The sequence below is a fragment of the Aethalodelphis obliquidens genome, unplaced genomic scaffold (genome assembly GCF_003676395.1).
Source record: "Aethalodelphis obliquidens isolate GAN/ISIS:26980383/991018 unplaced genomic scaffold, ASM367639v1 scaffold3, whole genome shotgun sequence".
NCBI classification, from domain to species: Eukaryota; Metazoa; Chordata; class Mammalia; order Artiodactyla; family Delphinidae; genus Aethalodelphis; species Aethalodelphis obliquidens.
In genome coordinates, this window is record NW_020837947.1 from 86,203,709 (window position 1) to 86,226,627 (window position 22,919).

The following is a 22,919-nucleotide window of genomic DNA, read 5'->3' on the forward strand; positions in this document are numbered from 1 at the left end:
CCAGCCAGTGCTCCACAGGTGCCTGGAATGAGTTGCAGTCGACACTCAGCCACGCCCCAACCCCCCTCAGCCCGCTCACATGCATTTTATTCCCAGTCCAAGCCCGTTTCTTTGTGTGGTGCGAGGGCCTCAGCTGGGACAGTCCCAGGAGCCTCCAGGGAGACCTCCTCATGGAGGGGCCTTGGCTGAGTGTTCTTCTGCACACCAACTTACTACTTCTCCACCCCTAGCCCTGCTTTCTCTCTCCAAGTCCAAGAAAAGTCAAAAGACTTTTGTTTGAGATCCTTGGTGTCCTTTCCATACCACATGGAAGAATGAGACAGCATTCTCACATGTATACAGGGAAAATAGGACTTGATATCAACCCAATGCATGGCAATTTAGTAGAATGTACCCAAGGTTTTCAATCCATAATCATTCAAAATCTAGAAATACCTGAAGAAAACAAGATTACATCAAACATGTAGGAAATATTCACTATATTGTTACTTATTTTAGAATCAAAGTAATCAAATTAAGCAAAAACTAGCTAAAAATTATAATGTACCCATATAATAGAACATATATCCAATTTAGTCTATACTTTTGAAGTGTATCATGAGTTTTGGAAAATACTCAAATCAGAATGTTTAGTAAAAATTGGCTGTATTAGTCTAACTACAATTTAGTTATATATATATATATATATATATATATATATATATTTATGATATTAACTGCTGCTCATAACAAAATAAGATGTTGTTTATGAACTTTCTGGGTTGTGGGAAAGGTCAACAGTCATGGCAGTTCTCCTCCTACAGCAGTCATCCTCCCAGAGTGCTCAGACATCTGAAGAGGTTATATATCAGGCCGCATAACATTCAGGGGAGGGAGTGAATCAGATGGTACAAGATGATGTAGCATCTGATGTCTTCCATCTCCATAATCATTTAGGACTTTATAAACTTTAATAAACATGAGATTTCCCTGGTATATTTGAATTACTTTTATGGAAACATGAAGTTTCTGAGGTCTGTGACCTGCGTGGTCCAGGGACAAATTAATACACACGGAGACAGAGAAACAGGGAACCAGAGAGAAGTGTGGAGAATAGGGTTTGAGGATTCACAGAGAGGCTTCGAGTTAATCCCGGATGTAAGGAAAGACCAAGATTGATTGGAGTTTTGATGGCCAGTGGAGTCTGGATGATATTTGTATTATACAGATGTGTATATAGGCTAAAATGAAATAAACCAATAATTTGACAGTGGTTTACTCCAATTAATGAGATTAGACTAAAATTATAATCAGAAAATTATGTCTTTTGATTATTCATTTAATTGAAGTAATATGAAGAATAAGGCATATCCTGTAATGACTTTAAGATTAGTAAGTTTATATTAAATGCAACAGGCTGGACAATATTAGGGGTAAAAAAGCCCATAGGTCAGAACCTTATTCATTCTAAGCCATGCTCTTCATCATGGGTTAAATGTCTCTATTTTCAATTCAATTTCTTTCTAATTGAAGTGGCATAAAGATGGTAAACTTTCTCATTGAAATTGTAATGAAGAATTTCTAATCAAGCACTTTCACAATGTCAATTACATTCTCAATATTAATAATATAAATGCCCTCATGGTAAAACAATTGTTACTTTACAATTGATAGTCAGATTTCTAATAATCACTATGTATGAATAAATCATTGAAAACATTGAGTTCATAGCAAAAAAACTTACTGTAATTTTCATGTTTATAAAAATGAATAAATGACAGCCACTAAATTTAAAAATCTGATTGGTATTATGCACATTATTAAAAATATAGGCACTATGCAATTATATACTGTTTACACTGCCTCAGAGCAATGACTCAGAATTTCTTTTCCTTAGACTTTCAGTGATTTACTAGTAAATTTTATTTTATTTTTAACAGTTAATACACATAGTTAGAACCACAATTTCTGGTTTGTGTCTATCCAAATACTTTATAGCTTCCTGATCTTATGACAGAATTGTTGGTTGCTGCTTGTTATACCATTAAAGAAAATGCCCCAAGAGCTTTGTACACAGTCTTTTGTTTCTCTTCTTTTACAACTAGTTCAGGAATACAGATAGAAGGATGCAGTTTATGTTTTATTTCATCTTTGTGTAAGTCCTTATAAGGCTACATTGGTGAACCAACAAAAAACAAATTTTAAAGCTCATTTAGTTTAACATCACCATCTATTTTATTTATCTCTTCTATTTCCCCTCTCTAGTTAAATCTTTTTTTTAACAATTAGTTTCCACAAGCGTGACTTATGCAAACTCACACTGAAAAAAGTAAATCTCCAATTAGAATTCAATATGAGTGCAAGTTGCATGTGTTGTAGAATTTAGAATTCTAAAATTTAGTTTCAACAACAGAAAGTCTAAACCGAATCTCTCTTTCTCTCTCCCTCTCTGTTTCTCTCTCTGGCTCTCTCTTCTCTGCCTGCCTGTGTCTGTGTCTGTCTGTCTCTCTCTCTCTCATACACACACACACACACACACACACACACACACACACACACACACAGATGAATTCGAAGGCTCACATAGTTAGACTTTCCAGGGCTAGATTAGGTAAGTGTTTAACCAGAGGCTTAATTAATCCTATTTCTTCTAGTTCCCTCTAAAACACCAATAATGGCCTCTTTGAATTTCCTAGAACCCAGGTGTGCTCTTGCCTCAGGGCTTTTGAACTGAATATTTTGACCCAAATGTCTGATTTGTGGGATTCTCCATTCTGTTAGGCCTTTTCTCAAATGTTTACCCTCAATGAGTCCTTCCCTAGATGCCCAATCTAATATGTTGAAGTTTTCCAGGCCCATACATGTCACTTCCTTTTTCTATGGTTCTTCTTAATAGCTGTCGCCAACCAGCTTCCCAGATAACAATAGAGTTCTTCACGTCTCTCTTTTATTATCTTTCAGACTAGAGTAAGTTGAACTTTAAGCTCTATGAAGGTAGATCTCCTTATTTCTTTGCATATGACTAACCTTCTTCCAGAAAAGGCAGCAAAACTTCAGCAAAGGCAAGTCAGGCCAAATGGAGTGGATGGGAACTTTGAAACATCTCTTCTATGAAGGAAAAGCCCAGATTCCATAAACTAACAGGAGACCTTTCTCTTAATAATGCAGTAGTCAAAGCCAGTCCAACATGGGGTTGGGAGAGAGATGCATTTGGTGAAAGGTGGGAAGAATTATGTGATAAATAAAACAACTCCCAATAATTTGTATGTAAAATATCTTAAAAGTCAACAAATCAAAGAAAGAGGTGTTAGATAAGCCAAGTATGATATGAACACTCAAAATATGAGTTAACACACATACAAAATATGACAAAATCTAAAATTCACACTATGATCTGCTACAAACTCCAAAATGACCAGAAAAGCTGACACCATTTCCTATTGGCCCCAAGAATCACATTCCAAGCTTCCAACCAGATGAACACACCAATATTTTCATTCCTTATCAGTCCTCAGAGATACTCTCTTCAGGTTTAGTGACTAGATTAGTAGTTGTCATCTTTTGAACCAAGACATCCAGACATCTGTGGAAAAGAGTAGTTAAGGTCAAAAACAAGAGATCCCCAGAGGAACCAAGTGTGATTTTGCCTACTAGGAGATACTCGGCAACATCTAGGAACATTTTTGCTTGTCACAAATAGGGGTTGGGTCTTCTACTGATGTCTGGTGTAGAGGCCAGGTTTGCTGCTAAGCATTCTACAATGCACAAGAGAGTCCTCTGCAACAAAGAAATATCAGATCTAAAATATCTATTTTAAAGGAATATATATATATATATATATATATATATATATATATATATATTCCTTTCCATTATGGTTTACCATAGGGTATTGGATATAGTTCCCTGTGCTATACAGTAGGACCTTGTTGTTTATCCATTCTATATATAATAGTTTGCATCCACTAACTCCAAACCTCAATCCAACCCTCCCCCACCCCTGCCCCTTGGCAACCACAAGTCTGTTCTCTATATTTGTTTCTGTTTCATAGATAAGTTCATTTGTGTCATATTTTAGCTTCCACATATAAGTGATATCATATGGTATTTTTCTTTTTCTGACTTACTTCACTTAGTATGATAATCTTGAGGTTAGACAGATTTCTCGATGGCTTCTGAGTGTCCTTCATTAGTTGTGTAATTGTTCCTGCTCTTGTTCAGATTCTTGCCAGGGAAGTTGGCTCCTGCCTAAAACAGTTTTTAACAGAGAAAAGCATCCTCACACTAGGTTTTAGTTTTAAAGTACTTTTCATCAGTGTAGTTACTTCTTTATTCTAGTTCTTCAGTATATTTTAATCATTTGAATCACTGTCATTTTAAATAAGTAAATAAAAACTATATGCTTTGACTTGAAAGAAATTTTCCAAAGAGCACAAGAAAAAAATCTTTCCTAGGTTTCATATTTAAGCAATTTTGAAATGGTTTTATTGCCCTAAGGTTGTTAGTTACAGAAAGTGTTAGAAACTTTTTGATGATTAGACTCCCATAGTATTATCAGGGTCCTCTTGACTTTGCTTTCCTAGGCAGCAAGCAGTAATAAAGCAACAAAAGTTTCCAACTTAAAAGGATTAATAGAAATTAAAGTTATCACACAGCTTTTATTATTTGTCAAGAACTTTGTGTACAGGAAATTTACAGGTGTCTTAATAGTAGTTCTAGGACAAAAATAGAAATACTCAGGAATTAGTGTTTATGTCCATGTCACATCTACATGCAGTTGTAAATTAATTGGTTTACAATGAGTAGTACTTTGTAATTCCACATGATTTTTATTCATTAATTATAATAATTAACACTAACTATATAGTAGGAAAAATTTTAAGCGATGAATATATTCAAAAACTTCTCTCACACTTTTAAAATTTGACTTGATTTATTTCATACCCTTATCCGTTTATAAGAGCAAGAATGGAGAAATTATAAGCATATATTTTGTCACTTCTCTTGTTTATTTTCAGCAGAATTTTCATATCAAGTGAAAAAGTAAATTAAAATACCTTTAGAAGAAATGACAGCTTAATTCATCTATATTAGTGCAATTTCTGTGAATGGTTGAAACGTTCATATTTAAAAGAAACAAATGTAAATAATTTAAATGTCTCAGATAAACTAAAGGTGTCAATATGTCTTCATTAATAATGAAACAGAAAAACAAATAGAAAAAAATCATGCTTGAAGACATCTTTACAATTTAAAAGTCACCGCTTAAAAATTAAGGAGAAATCACCGGTGAAACTACTTTTTAAAGTGCAGTTGTTTACATGAATCTCATTCGTATCATGTTTTGGAACTTTAGGATGGTTACTTTCCTCCCTAAATGCTCATGATCAGGAGTTAGTGCCATAATATCTGTAAACAGGTGCATCAGAAGTAGATGTTAAATAAACCGAAGGCATAACTTTCATAAACAGTTCTGGGAATCCAGCATATGGTTGGCTGAATAACGGCACCCCAAATAAGCCCTTGTGTAATCCCAAGAACCGACAAATGTTATCTTATATGGAAAGAGAGACTTTGAAGATGTGATTGAGACAAGGATCTTGATATGAGGAGAGTATTCTAGATTATCCAGATGGGCCTGATTTAATCACAAAGATTCTTATAAGAGAGCTACAGAAGGAGTAAGGGACAGAGAAAGTGATGTGATGACAGACACAGAAATTTGAGTGATGTTCTTTGAAGATGGAGGAAGAGTCCACAGGCCAAGGAATATAGGTGGTCACTAGATGCTGAAAAAGTCATGGAAACAGAGTCTCCCCTTCTTGCTGAAACTCGACCTCTGTTCACCGGTGCCAAGTAGAAATGTAGAGACAGAGTTTTGGGTGAAGTAGAAAAGAGCAGTTTTATTGCTTTGCCAGGCAAAGGGGGCCACAGTGGGCTAATGCTCTCAAAACTCTGTACCCCCCCCCTGGAGGGGGTAGTGAGGAGTCTTACAGTGTTCAAGGAGCAGGGCGTGGTCAGCTCGTGGACATTCCTCTGATTGGCTGGTGGTGAGATAATCGGGAGTCGGCATCATCAACCTTCTGGTTCCAATCAGTCTGGGGTCTACATGCTTGTGGGCAGCAGACAGTTAACTTCTTCCACCTGGTGGGTGTTTAGGTAACTGCAAAATAACTCAAAGGACATGGCTCAGAACATTATCTATAGTCCGTGAGGAAGAACTAAAGGTCCTTGACTTTGTTTAATGGCTAAAATATTATTTTGTCTTGCTTGACTGTTTTCCTTTCTTTCTGCGTTATCTCAGTTCCCTGATTAAATTTATTCTTTGACTAAAGATTTCCTACAGACAAAAGGCAGGTGGAGGACACGGGTTGGGGTCTATTCTGGGAAGGCCTCATAGGGTCCTTTTCGGTTACACTCTCAGAGCCCTCCTAAACCTTGGCTTGATCCCTGTAGGACAGATTTCAGATATTTGACCTCCAGAAATATAAAGGAGTAAATATTTTAAACTACTAAGGTTATAGTAATTTACTACAGCAGCAACAGGAGATAAATACACAGAGATTTCAAGAAAATTTATTTTTAACACACAAATAAATATGCTAACTGAAAATGATTAGAGAAGCTCTCTGAATCATAGTCACTCAAAGTTCAGGTTTATTAATTAGTGTTCACCAATGATGAAGAAAGATTGTTTTCTCAGAGTGCCGAGAGAGAAAAGGAGAAAGACAGATCCACATATACTTAAGCATATTTAAGTAGACTAAAATATATGAAGTCTTTTTCCTATCTCCTTTCCTCAGCTCTTCATAATCTTTTCTGACCTAAACCTGTGATTGGGCAGGAAAGGGAGTAAGAATTGAAGGCAGACGGATGACCACTATAGAAATGTTGTAGGTAAGAATAGGTGTGACAGTATTTTGTTGGTTCTTCCCATTATATTTTGAATAGGTTTACTATTAGCAAATCTGGGTCAGTCTCTAATTATTCTTGCATCTGTTATGAGAACCAATAAAGGAATTTACTTCACTGATTCTTTGTCAATAACCAAATTTCCTCAGCCAGGTAGTAACCTGAATCCTAACTCATTTTATCTTTCTAGCTGCCCTTCACAAAGTTAGTATGTCTTTTTGCAAGCAGTTTGTCTCAACTCACAAAAATTCCTCTGACAATATGCTGATGACTGGAACTCTTAAAATCAGGTGCAAATTTTAATTACATAACTGTACCCAAAAGGCATGATATCACCTAGTTAAATTTTCATGCAAAGAAAATTAAAATTGCTCATTCCATTTGAACTGTGAATCAGGAAATATAAAATTAATTTGTTTTAAAAAATTAGGTGCCTCCCTTCTTCTTACTCCACAGCATTCTAATAGGCCAATCATGTACTTTTAATACACATTTTCTGTCTCTTCAGTAATGATGTTAAGAGCTCACTGGTGTCACCCAGGATGAATGAGTTAAACTTTAAATGACTCTAGTTGACCCAGAGGAGCACATTGTCCTTGAATTTCCTCATTAAAGCTCCTGATATAAAATGTAGATAAAAGAAACACCTGAAGGAAGTGTAAAGTTATCTAGAATCACCCACAAAGAGAAGGTTGACATGTTGAATTTTGGGATTTTTAATATGGTTCAACTTGGTCTCCTTCATTATGGCCAAGAGTTAAAAACATATCTTAAAAAAAAAAAAAAAAAAATCTTAAACTCATGTCCAGCAGTGAGCTATTTCAACTCATGCCAAATTATCATAGTTTAACATTTTATTCATTTTGTATTTCAGTATAATTAATCTAGCACATCTATAATTATTTTCTACTTAATGATTAATCAAATACATAGATTGATTTTTAAATATTTCTCATGTAATAAAATTTTCTAATCATTTAAAAAATTATTTATAAACAAAATCATTTAACCAGATTTCTAAGGGTAGAAGTTTTGCTTTTGAAAGATTGCCTCAATATGTCTGAAACAAAATAAGTAAAAACATTTAGTAGATTATGTTTTGAGTCAAAGTCTGAGGAAATCCTATGTTACTACCATAGCATTAATTAGAAGGAATACCCAACCGTTGCAGAGGTGTATATAGACAAAATCAGTATTCATATAAGAAATCATTTAAAAACTGACTTATAAAGTAAATTTTAAAAATTAAGAGTTAATTTGGGAAAACAAGTTTAACATCTAAGTTTCTGGATGCAAAAATTGAAATCAGTAAGGTAAAGACTGAGTATTCATATATATTACTGGTCTTTTAGGGAAATATATTCAGTTAGATATACACTTTTACAGATTGAAAAGATATTTGACACAAATACTACATTTACATATTTATGTAAATAGCAAAGTGCAGCCACAGATGAGTTGAAATAATTTTAAAAAATGCTAAAAAACTTGATTTTGTATTAAAGCAGATGAATGATTAAATATTAACTAAGTTTTCAACTACTTAAGCAAGGAAAAAATGATATTTGAGTCACTCTCAGCTTGTTAAGTATGTACTCTCCCTGGGATGGCAATCTTATCAGAAATGTTTGACTTTGCAATGAAAAACAGTGTCAGTTAGAAAACTGAAAATGCTGTGGAAACAAAGGATATGTTTTTAAAGGAGTTGACAGATTGTTCTTTCTCTGGAAGAGGTGAAATTTAACTACAGCTAAAGTAAAAGCATAGAGTAAATATGTTACCTTGAAAAAGAAAACTGAAGCTATTTAATAAATTAATTGTTTTATTTAATGTATACCACTATTGCAAGAAGTTTACACTGGAAAGTTTAATAAGGATGTTGGATTTCTACACTCATTTATTAGGTCACAAATAAGACAAATGAATGTTACCTAGTTTAAGGGGAAAAAAAATAAATGAAGATATCCACTGAAAAAGGGGAAAGAGGTGTTTTTTATTAGTTTGTTTTTTTGTTTTTTTAAGACGTTGGGGGTAGGTGTTTATTAATTAATTAATTTATTTTTCCTGTGTTGGGTCTTCGTTTCTGTGCAAGGGCCTTCTCTAGTTGTGGCAAGCTGGGGCCACTCTTCATCGTGGTGCGCAGGCCTCTCACCATCTCGGCCTCTCTTGTTGCGGAGCACAGGCTCCAGATGCGCAGGCTCAGTAGTTGTGGCTCACGGGCCTAGTTTCTCCGCGGCAGGTGGGATCCTCCCAGACCAGGGCTCGAACCCGTGTCCCCTGTGTTAGCAGGCAGATTCTCAACCGCTGCACCACCAGAAAAGCCCAAGAGTTTTAAGATCATTGTAAATGGTAAAGGTAATTATTTCTCCTCTCTCTTAAGACTATCAAATAGATTTCTGAAATTGAATGATATTTGGCATTCAAAGACATAAAATGTATGAGACACAACCACTGTGTTTAGTATCCTGGCAAAGACATTTTTAGACTGGCAGCTGGAAGTTGATTTAGATTGAAGACAGTCAGACCTATTTGATACTTTTTTGAGACTGATTGATTCACTGTTTGGATATTAGAGAATGATTCTATTCTCTGAAGACTTTCCATGCCTTTTCTAATTTTCTTCATTTAATTTAAAGCAATAGTAGGGGTTTAATCATTGACACTGTACTTAAGAGATTTAGAAACAAAAGTCTTTCAGAAGGATAAATGCATTAAAGTATAGGGTAGCCTTGGGCAATCAGGCAATATTACCCTTTATCCATACTCATTTATAATACTGATATGGAATTTTTTTTTTTTTTTTTTTTTGCGGTACACGGGCCTCTCACTGTTGTGGCCTCTCCCGTTGCGGAGCACAGGCTCCGGACACGCAGGCTCAGCGGCCATGGCTCAAGGGCCTAGCCGCTCCGTGGCGGCATGTGAGATCTTCCTAGACCGGGGCACGAACCCGTGATCCCTGCATCGGCAGGCAGACTCTCAACCGCTGCACCACCAGGGAAGCCCTGATATGGAATAATTTTAATAAAATTTATACATTTAAGAAGGGGAAGGAAATGTCTCCTACTAAGTAAACATCTGTAAAGTGAAATTTTATTATATATTTGCACACGTTTATATTAAATTTATATTTATATACTTAATAAATATATATTTATGTAATTTATTTATATAATATGTACTTATATACTATTTATAAGTTAAATTTTTCTTCACTCCCAAACAGTAAAATATGTGTAAGCATACTTTTTCATGGCTTTATTGACTTATAATTGACATATAACATTGTGCAGGTTTAACAGGTACAGCATAATGACCTGATACACCTATATACAGGGATACCTCAGAGCTATTATGGGTTTGTTTCCAGACCACTGCCATAAAGCTGAATATTGCAATAAAGCAAGTCACACAAATTTTTGGTTTCTCAGTACATATAAAAGTTATGTTGATGCTATAGTGAAGTCAGTTAATTGTGCAATAGTGTTATTTCTAAAAAAACAATGTATATACCTTAATTATAAAATACTTTGTTGCTAAAAAAAATGGTAACCATCATCTGGCCCTTCAGTGAGATGTAATCTTTTTGCAATAGTAACATCAAAGATCACTAATCTGAGTTCACAATAACGAATATAATAATGATGAAAAAGTTAAAAATATTGTGAGAATTACCAAAATGTGACACAAAGATGTGAAGTATGTGAATGCTGTTGGAAAAATGGCACTAATAAACTTGATCAATGCAGGGTTGCCACAAACCCTCAATTTGTGAAAAACATATATCTGTAAAAACATAGTAAAGTGAAATAAAACAAGGAATACCTGCATTGTGAAATAATTTCCATGATAAGGTTAGTTAATACATCCATCAACTCACATATTCACAATTCCTGTGTGGTAAGAACTTTGAAGATCAACTCCCTTAGCAACTTGCAATGCACGATAGAATATTGGTAACTATAGCCACCATAGAGTGCATTACATCATTACATCTCCAGAACATAGTCATCTTATAACTTGAAGTTTGTGCATCTTGACCACCTTCACCCATTTTCCTCTCCTTTCCCCACCAGGCAATCACCATTCACCTCTGTATCTCTGAGTACCCTGTTGATTTTTTTTCATTTATATTCCACATATAAGTGAGCTCATACAGTATTTATCATTCCCTGTCTGATTTATTTGACTTAGAAAAATGTCTTCAAATTTCACCCACGTTGGAACATATAGCAGAATTTCCTTCTTTTTAATGGTTGAATAATATATATGTATTGTTATATTAATATATATTAGAAACTATATTATATAATTTATTATTAATATAAAATTATAAAATAACATTAATTAATATAATAATTATATAATTAATCAATTAATATATTATTATTAATATACATAAATTATCAATATTACACTATATATTGTATATCATATATCATATATTATATATACTTATTTACACTATATTATATTTTAATATATTACATTATAAAATAATATATTATATTATAACAATATGTATCATGGCATATATGATAATATATATAATTATGTATAATTATATATAATTATTTACATATTATATATGATACATGATATATAATATATAATTATATGATACATGATATTTAATATGTAATTATATAATGCATCATATATATTACATATATTGTATTGCTTATATAATATTGTATTATATAATTAATAATAATTTATATAATATTTATCATATTTATCATATAATATATTTTATATGATAATACAATAATATAACATAGTATGATAATATATATTATTAAATTTATGTATATGTGTATAATAAATTAATATATTTTATGTGTATAATATATTACATATTATATAATATATATTGTATAATATAATATATATTATAATATTAATATAAAATGATGTGATATATAATAACATCTATGATATGTATATGTGATGTATATGCTATATATGCTATATGTTATAAATAATATAATATGATATATATTAATATAATTATATTATGTATATAATAATATAATATGTAGAATTTTATATTATTTATAATTACATTATATATATATTATATATTGATATATTATATTATATATTATACTATAATTATATATTATTATGCATTATAGTTGTATATTATAATATAAAATAATATCAGATATATAATTACATAAGATATGTATTATATCACAAATAAAATATAATATCTTATATAAATAATAGTATTAATATGAATTATTAATTTTATATAATTGTTTGTATATATCTTCTATTATATAATATATACTATATCAATGATATATATATAACTTATATAAGTATAATTATATATAGTATATATTATATATAGATTAATTATATAATAGTTATGTATAATTTTATATAGATAATTAAAATATATATAATTTCATAAAGTAATTACATATAACATATACTATATTTTATTATATAATATATTATACACATAATAATTACATGTTTTTATCATATAATAAATGATATGCAATCATATTATACATATAATATGAGGTTATATATTATAATATAGATATTAAATGATCATGTATAATATTATATATGCTATTATATATAAAATCCTATAATGTTCATTGTATATTATTTATTATTTAGGCATAATATATACTATTTATATTATATATATTCTTTTTATGGTTGAATAATATATATGTGTATATATTAGTCCACATCTGCTTTGTCCATTCATCCATCAATGGACACTTCGGTTGCTTCCATGTTTCCACTGTTGTGAATAATGCTGCAATGGACATGGGTGTGTACATATCTCTTTGAGTGTCACCTTTTTCATTCATAATTTAATTTATTTGAGTCCTCTTTTTTTAATTGGTTGGTCTACCTAAAATTTGTGAATTTTGTTTATCTTTTCAAAGAATGAAATCTTAGTTTTGTTAATCTTTTATATTGTTTCTTGATTCTCTATTTTATTTATATCTGCTGCAATCTTTATTATTTCTTTTCTTCTGTTACTTTTGTTCTTATTTCACTCTATAGTTCCTTGAGGCATAAAGTTAGGCTGTTTATTTAAGATCTTCCTTTTTCTTGACTTGTGTGTTTATTCCCATACACTTCTCACTTAGACCTGCTTAGACCTGCTTTTGCTACATCCCATAAGTTTTGGTATCTTGTGTTTCTATTTTCATTTATTTCAGGAATTTAAAATTTTACCTTTTGATTTCTTCTTATGATCCATTGGTTGTTCATGAGTGTGTTGTTTAGCTTCCATATATTTGTGGAAAACAGCTTTTATCCTGTTATTGATTCTAATTTCATACTTTGATGGTCAAAAGATACTTTATATAATTTTATTCTTTTTTAATTTGGTGAAATTTGTTTTGCAGCCTAACATATGATCTATCATAGAAAATGTTTCATGTGCACTTTGAAGAGTGTTCCTGTTATCGTATGGAATATTCTGTATATGTCTGGTAGATCCATTTGAAGTATAGTGTTTTTCAAATCTACAGCTTCCTTATTGATTTTTCTGTCTGGATCTATCCATTGTTGAAAGTGGGGTGTTAAAGTCTCCAAGCATTATTGTATTGCTATTTATTTCTCCTTTTAGTTCTTTTTATATTTGCTTTATATATTTACTCCAGTGTTGGGTGTATAAATATTTATGAATTGTATACCTTCTTGATGTATTGACTGAGTATTTTACAATAACTCTCTTTGTCTCTTTTGACCAATTTTTGCTTAAAGTCTATTTTGTTATATAAGTGTAGCTACCCCTGCTTTCTTTTGGTTACTGTTTTCTTGTAACATTTTTCCCCATCTCTTCACTCTCACTGTGTGTATGTCCTAAAAGCTAAATTGAGCCTTTTGTAGGCAGCATATCATTGGATGTTTTTGAACTTTTTTCTGTGTGAATTCATCATTGCTTTTTCAAAATCATTAAATTTCTTTAAACTAGGTACAATATGATATTTTACAAATAAGTAAAATGTCAGTGATTTTTTAGTACTAATTCAAGAAGAATGAGTGAGAAAGAAATAGTACTGCAAGGAGGGTTTGTGACAAAAACAATAAAATTTCAGATTCATAACATTTTAAACTTCAGATTTCTAGTGATTATATATCTTTAGTGTTAACTGATTAAGACTTGTACCAATAACATTTCTATTGGAGAATAAAGAGGAGACAAAAAATAAAGTAAAATGATTTTAAACCAAATATATATGTTTATGTCCTGGCATTGTGAGAACTGAAGTGTATGATCTTTTTAAAAATCTCATAATTGTTGTCTTTTTATCTGAAGTTTAGAACAAAATATAAAGGGCCTTTCTTTATCAAGGCTGTTGAAAATTCACATGAAATGAATTAGACAATGCTTTTGAACTCATTTGAACAATGGTAACATATATATGGCAAAATGGTCTCTGTCTTTCTCTCTCACACACATGCACACAAACACAGAGAGAGAGAGACAGAGAGAGAGAGTGACAGCACTGAGACAAAGGGAGAGAGATGTGGTATCCTTATTATTAGTATCTTCATTATGTAAAGAAAAACAATCTATATTTTTAACACAGTTTCTAAACCCTGGCATAAATGCTTACATAGAACCATCAGGGAATACAGATGTAGTAAGATAGGTATGAGCCATGATTTGGGGATACAATTTCTTTGAAAGAGAGAAGTTTAAAATGCTTGTACAGCACAGGAAGCAGAATATCTAAAAGAAATCATTATCTTGCCTAAGAAATATAGCTGTTAAAATAACTCAACATCTAGAGCTGTTTTTAAATCCTCTTCATACTATCAATCAAAATTTTTTCCCTTTATAAAAAACAAAAGCCTTAAGAAAGCATCATCAAATGCTTTCAGCACATGATATGTTAAATCAGTTAGTTAGGGTTATAAAAGTACTATGAATATGTATTTTTTGTCAATCAAGTAAAAGTCACAAAACTTTGGTATTGCAAAATATGCTCTTACTGATGTAACATATACTGACACGTGATATAAGAAATAGATTGCTTTCCTTTTTATGGACAATTTTCTTGATTCTCTTGCTTCTTTTTACTGTCATTGCAAAACTACTTCATCATTGTCTTAATTTCACTGCTTGCTTACCAAAATTATGCTTTTACAAGTTTATGAAAGTTCAAAGTTAATTCAAGTTTAGTTTTCTAATATGTGGTAGTTAATTAGTTCACTGTCAACAATAAGATATGTGTTCACCTTCAAATGAATGTTTGTATATCCCCACCACTGACACCCCACTCAATTCCAAAAGAAATACTACAAATGCTGAATTGTTTGCTGTTTTTAAATTTTATATATAAACTGGGCAGTTACCTACAAGATAGACTAACACTGCTTTTCCATGTATATTTTATGAGTAATTTATAAACACCTATAGTTTACTGTAATAAATATAATATTAATTTTCTTACAGATATATGAGCTATATACTTTATAAGAATATCACCAACTTAATACAATTATAGATATTTCATATTTGAAACAAACCTCAGCAAATGAGTTTAGTCTCACCTCTAGATAGAGAAAACTTTTGATAAGTGTGTTAGATAGGTTATGCTGTGGTAATCCCCTACAAACATGCATATTCATACACACACACACACTTCAGAGGCTTAGAACAACAGAATACCATTTTTCTCTCTCTCATGACATGTCAGCTGCAGCTCTGTTCTTCATTTCAGGAATAATATTTTGAGTATATAATCAATTTAGGGCAGCCAGCCATCCCAGTTTGCCTAGGACTGACTGCCTTCACTGGACATAGGGATTTCAATGCTAAAAAAATTAAGTCCCAGACAAACAAGTGAATTGTTCACCTTAAATACACTCTGCCAATGCAAGTGAACCCCTTTTATTTCAGGGAGATTATATTTCTATTTCATGGATGAAGGTTGAAACTTATGCATGTTGAAGAAGTAGATCTGGAATGTCTGGAAATAGATCTTCTAGACAAGCACAGATTTTCTAACAAATATTTGTTACTTAATCCATGTATTGAATGGGAAATATATAATAGTATTAAAAATAAGGTAAAGTATTAATTCCAGCTATTTGTATTAATTTTGTAAAGTATTAATTCCAGCTATTAATTTGAGGAGGAATAAAACATCAAATAGCTAAATGATTATTTTCTTGTAAAACTTTGAATCCCCTTTGGTCCAAATAAAATTGATAGAGAAAAATTAGTATTACCATGGCATCTGGGGTCACTGTGGAGCTTCAGGTAACTTAATGACAGAGAGGACTATTAATTCTATTGGAAATTAGTGTCAATGTTAAAAAGAGGTCACTTTAGAGTAACTGAATTCACAAAGATGCCGATCTTGTTATACAAATGATTCTGAATTGTTAAATTGTCTGTCTATTTAAGTTTATAAGAATTAATAAAATAGTGTTTTAATGGGCAATAGGTATTACGTGAGTCATTATGTCCATGTGAATTCAGAATAACTAATTTCCTCCATTAATGGCATTTTCAAAATTCATACTCAAAAAGAAAAGAATCAATTTATTGAAAACCATCTTACTTGTACAAAGTAGCACTATGCAGAAAAATATTTATGAATTCATGGTCAAATTGTTAAATAATTTTCCACAAAAATATCATATTATTAAAGTGTTATCACTTGTTTAACATCCTCCTCCATATGACAACTATTCCTTAGGAGTGTCATCTGGAAATATGGTTTTTCCAATAAACTAAAATGAATCCACCAAAATGCAAATCCACCTCTTCTAATAAACAAGAAGACTTACACTATATTTTCATGTTTTATATTTTTACTTGGCTGCTAGAACACTCAGAGCTATTCAGAGTTGAGGTTTTAGTTTACTTGCCTAAAAGCCTCCACTCTTCAATCTCACTATTTTACTTTATTTCTGTTCTGTTCACCTGTTTTCATTTATTTTCTTGTTGTCGCTGTGGAGTGTGTGTGTTAGTATGAATTCTCACATGAACACACAAGTCATTGACTGAGGTCACCTTTAGAATAGACCTATGTCATGATACTTCCTAACCTTTACATATGGTCTAAGGAAATAAATTGCTAACACTCAGGTTGCTGCCAGACGCAATTTTCTGTGTTGCAATAATCTATATATATAGTAATAAAGGCTCCAATTTCCCATCCCAAATAAGTTCTTGTAAACCCAAACTTTGTTTAGAGACAGGAAACCTTCACAGTGTCCTTGTTCAGGATAGAAGGGTCTAAAGACGGATAAATTGTTCTGACTTTCCTTGAAAACTATCATGGGGAGCTTTGTTTTTTTTATTCAGCTAAATCCTGAGTTCTATTTTGTCTCCAAGTAACATTCAAACTAGCAGGATGAGCACCATAACAGCACTGTGAGCAAGGATCCATGTTATTCCTATGATTTTGCCTGGCATCTGTCATCATTAGCTGGCCCCTATTTTTTACTTGTCCACCTCCCCTAGAGTTATTACAGAAGATGTAAAATCTTATTTCTAAATGGACCCATCATTCTTGACTTTTCCAGACAGAAATGAGGATTATACACATATATTTGGTGCAGCTGACTCTGATATTCCTAGTTTAAAACACACACACACACACATATACAAATAAAACAAAAAAATCTAAGAGACGGCTTTGTTTAAGCTGAGTTTTATGTTTTTTGTTTTGTTTTGTTTTAAGTAAAGAGATGACTCTACTGGTTCTTAATACAAACCATATACTACTATGCTAAGTTTATTTTGTACAGTCATGAATTCAAATTTATTAGGCCTTCATATTTCTTATCACAATGAAGATCACAAATCCACTGACAGTGAAGATTGGCTAATACCATTTGGAGAGTTTAAATTCTGTGCCTTAGTATAAAAATTATGGGTTAAAACTTTTAGTGATCTCAAGTCTTAGAAATTTACTACAAAATGGTCTTCTCTTGGTAGCCACTCAGTATAATGAAATGATAATTTTTTTCAGATTGTTTCTAGTCTTTAGTGTTGATTTCAGTTAGATATATGGTCTTGTACTAATTTATATAAAAATTCATACTTTAAGATTCATACTTTGTGTAGTCATTAGGAATTCTATTGTGAATCCAAGTAGAAGACCATCATGACCTGAAACAATTAGAACAAAGCTTGCTTAGTACAGTAATTGCATTAAAGGAAATGTTAGATGCTAGTGAGTCCTTGTGCCTCATGACTCAGCTGTGCTTCCTTCTGCCAAATTCGGGGGGGGATTTGCTCATTGGAAACTAGGAGAATTAGAAATGGCTTAAGATATGCCCTAAACAGAATATATGGCCCTTGTCTGTCTCCAGGGCTTAAATTTATCTTATTGACTTATGTCATCCTAAAACCTCAGTAAAGTAGCATGTATTAAAACTTAATGATAGCTTGAATGTGACTTAAAATTGTGTAAATTTAATTAATTTAATTGTGGGTATAACCAAATATGAATTCTGTCTTTGAAGATACTAGAGATTACTGCAGATAAATCATATTATTAGAAAATACGCCCTGATTATATTAAAATATTTTCAAATAATATACCTTTAAAAAACCGACAAACTTAAACAGTACCTTTGCATTTCATTGTGTTAATCCAAGTGATCCACTGATGTTTTAGATGATGCATCTCATAATTTGTACCATGATTATTTTTCATTTGTGAAAAAATTATAACCCAGCAGATGGAACATAAGGAAACATTGTAGGTTAAGGAGTGAGTCAAAGCCAAAAGAATATCACATAGGCAGTATGAACATGAACATGAGGCAAGATGCTACAGAAAGAGAAGAGAAAGGAATAGAAGGAATAAGAAGAGTGGTATATTATGTGTCTTCTATAGACTTTTTTTAAATTGGTGTTTTAGAAATTAGCTGTGTGTTTGTATAAGCAAAAGTTTATATATCAAACATATTTCAGTTTTTAATCAATTTTATTATTTCCTTTTTTAGTATATATGCACTCCAGGGTGCACAAGAAATTCATGTCGATTTGTGAAGAATGTTTGCTTAATTCATCTGAACGCCTGCTACTGTGGAGCCATCAGCCATGGTATTTTTCAAGCTGAAGTTGCAAGTCCTCCTCAATTAAAATACGTGTGGCAATTGAAATTTACAGGTAATTCAATTAAAGTGTTTTTTTTTTAATTTGCTTAAGTCAGTTCAAAATTTACTAGGTAAGTATTCATTTTCCAATCACACAAAATACTTTATATCTCAAAACACAAAATAAAGTAAAAATGAATTTAATACTCTTATTCTCTGATGTGTTCCTTTAAAAGACATACATATGCTTATCATCTACTACATCCCAGGAATTCTGCTTGGTGCAAGATATATAACTGAAAAAACCTAGAATTATCCTCTACTCTCACAGATCTAACTGTTTTTTGGAGGGATTTATTGGGAAAATACTCACAATGATAAATATATAATTCTAAATTGAAGTAAAATGCTCCTACAGAAAGAAACATCTTCCTATGCAAACTTATAACCAAAGAACCTGTTTAAAAAAAAGAAAAGAAAAGAAAATATGGGCGATGGGAGAGTAGGTTGGGAGGTCAGATAAAGTTTCTATAATAAAATGTAACAGAAAGAAAATATGGGCAATTGGGAGAGTAGGTTGGGAGGTCAGATAAAGTTTCTATGATAAAATGTAACAGAGATAGGGACTTCCCTGGTGGTACAGTGGTTAAGAATCTGCCTGCCAATGCAGGGGACACGGGTTCAAGCCCTGGTCCGGGAAGATCCCACATACTGTGGAGCAACTAAGCCTGTGTGCCACAACAACTGAAGCCTGCGTGCCCTAGAGCCTGTGCTCCACAACAAGAGAAGCCACCGCTACGAGAAACCCGCACACTGCAACAAAGAGTAGCCCCCGCTCGCCGCAACTGGTGAAAGCCCGCGCGCAGCAATGAAGACCTGACGCAGACAAAAATAAATAAATAAATAATTTTTTAAAAAAGTAACAGAGATAAATACAGTGAGGCCATGGTAGAGAAGTTGGAGAAGACAGCATTCTATATTGAGCGAATTTTATTTTATAAATAACAATGTTTCAAAATGTACAAATGTTCACAGTTATACAAGTTTTGGAAATATGTACAATACAGAGCCTATGATTAACAATAACACATTGTATATTTAAAATTGTTCTAAAAGGACAGATCTTATGTTGAATAGTCTCACAACAAAAGGAAAAAAAAAAAGCCAAAAACAGAGCAGATGGGAGGAAATTTTTGAAGGTGATGGATAAATTGACAACATTGATTGTGTTTATGGCTTCACGGGTGTATACTTTCTCTAAACACATCAGGTTGTACACGTTAAATATCTCCAACTTTTTGTATGTCAATCAGACTCCAATAAAGCACATTAGGAAAAAAAATAAAAGCAAAAACAAATGCTAAGAAGTGATGGTCCTTTGAAGTCCTGGCTGAAACTCTGAGAACAAGAGTAAAAATAAGATTTGAGAAAGAAAGTAATGTCCAAACTAAAATGTGGGGTTAAAATCCTTGTAGCATTTGACACATTAAAAAAAAATTAAAAAAAGATCAGGTGGAGAAATAGATTGCAGAGGGAAAAAATGGTAGAGTTAGTTGTAGTCATATTGTGAGGTGACGGAAAGTCCTTTTATGGATTGTATACAAACAGCAAGTGATAGACGTGTCAAGAGGAAGCCTAGTTTTCTGGCTTTGACTCTTGAAATAAAATAATTCCAATACATATTTAGTTAAATATATTACTAATTGTTTTATACAATGGCAGTTCCTATTCAAAATCTATTTTGATGAGCATAATTTTCTGTTTGATTAATCTTTTAATGCTATTTGACTTAGCTCAAGCAAATTGATCCAAATTCTTGAAATTGAACAGTACTTCAGTTAATTATTTTAAAGAAGATTTCCTCTGTCAATGATATTTTGACATTATAGTTTATCAACAATCAGCAAATTAGTAGATTTGACATATCTGTTCTCAACCAATGGCTAATTTTATTCAATTGACAACAGCTGCACTTATAAGAGTACTATTACATTAAAACAGTCTTGAAGTAAACTAACAAATTAGCCTTTTAAACAGAAGACATGGTAATTTATTTCAACATGATCATAAGATGGTGTGCTGGAGAGTTAACAACCCTAATGACAGAAATAGTGATTCATTAAGCAAATCACACTCAAGACCAGAAGTGAAAGAAGAGAGCAATAACTTGTTGATTATGTCATGTTAGTGCAGAAAGGAACATCAGAGGCTCTGGTATGAATACCTACTATTTCACAAATTACACAATCAAACCAAACAAACAAGAACAACAACTGAGACTAGAGAAGTTACCTGGAATATCTGGTCTCAGGACAATTTAGGGATTGTGTTAGCTCAGTCGTTTTTAAACCTTGGCCACATAGTATAAGCACCCAAGACACTTTTAAAACATACTACTGCTAGACTTACACTACAAAACAACCAAACTGGAATTTTGTAGTGAGGTGGACACAGATCTTTAAGGTTCCATTAAAATACATTTAATGTGCAGAGTGAGAAACATAGTCTTCTATTACCAGCCAAATCAGTTCATGGACTCCAGTGCCTGCATCATTTTTATATTTTCACTTCCCTTTGTCTCAAAGTAGGAATAATGGAATATATACATTCACCTAATTTTAAACATTAAACTTATTTGAAAACTAAAAATTGGTAAAGGGAATGTATTCACAACAATAAAGTACCAAATAGTGTTTTTAGGAAAAATAGGGGGAGTAATAGGAAATCAAATTGCTAGTGGATAAATCATCTCTGAGCAAATGTAGTTATTTTATGAATGACAGTGGTATAACATATATTTTCTAGGACATAAGGGGTAATATGAAGTCAAAATTGCTCATGGATAAATCAGCCCTGAGCAATTATCATCAAAGTAACGAAAGCGTACTTAGTCATTATCCCTTAATGAATCTAGGTTCAGAAATTAATGAATATATCTAATTATCACAAAAATAAGAATTATGTGACCTCCACATGTGAGAATTTAAGTGACCTGGACTGTCCCAAGTGAAAGAAGCCAGTACAATAAAGCTCAATAGTCAAAAAAATATTTAAGCAGAGCCTCCTAAATTCTTTTTAATGTCATTACAGGATTCAGCAGTGCAACTTTTCTCAGTAAAGTTTTTTTTAAAAAAAGAATATAGGATAGATTTAAGTATGTAAATAGAATTACATATATTATGTAATTCCTATTTTTTCTTGTTGCTGTTAAGATCTTTCTTTTTCTCTCATAAAATATAATTGAAGAGGAACATTACAATCAAGCTGGTAAATTTTCATGGGGTGCATTAATTTTACCAGCAGTAAAATTATTTTAATTAAGAGATTTTTCTACCAACTAAATGAAGTGTCTTACACGCCCAATCAATTCTTGCCAATATGATTGCTCTACAAAGAAGGGAAGGTAATTAATTAGAGGAAGCCCCTTCAAGGACAATTGGTCTATGGTGCACAACTTGAGAAAGAGCTGACATGCACTGTTTCTTTTCAATGTCATCATCTATGTTCATTATATGTATTATTAGGTTTGAGAAAAGGACATACTGACAGAGTGGATAATGAGTTGTGAAATGAAATAAGATAATATGAATCATGGTTAAGAAAAGATGAAATCACAGCAAAAAAGATGTTTGCTTTGAATGTCTTTATTTTTTTAAAGCTTATGATCATTTCTGTTTAGTTAACTACATTAAACATATACATTTAAAACATTTAATATGTACCAGTGAACATTTTTGTAAATGAATAGTGATTCATGTATTTGTGAACTGTTATTGCAAACCAATATTTACTTTTAATTCTTTTTTTCCTTCAAGAAGTAGTGGATTATATTTTTGACAGAAGATGTTTCAATATATTAATTACAATCAATTCATTATTAGTTATTGTTGTAATTTTACAATGATTAATGTGAGAATAGAAAATCCTGTATCTCTAAGGAAATCTTTATCAAAAGTATTTTTCTTACCATACTGCTC

At 31.9% G+C, this 22,919-nt stretch overlaps 1 protein-coding gene across 1 annotated transcript in view; it reads left to right on the top strand.

The window, feature by feature from the left end:
• The window catches only part of EYS (EGF-like photoreceptor maintenance factor), a 1,677,823-nt gene that overhangs the window by 114,606 nt on the left and 1,540,298 nt on the right, over nt 1–22,919 (top strand). The window contains exon 6 of the mRNA XM_027093793.1: nt 18,850–19,015. Within this exon, the coding sequence (XP_026949594.1) occupies nt 18,850–19,015 (166 nt within the window). The remainder of the gene's footprint in view (nt 1–18,849; nt 19,016–22,919) is intronic.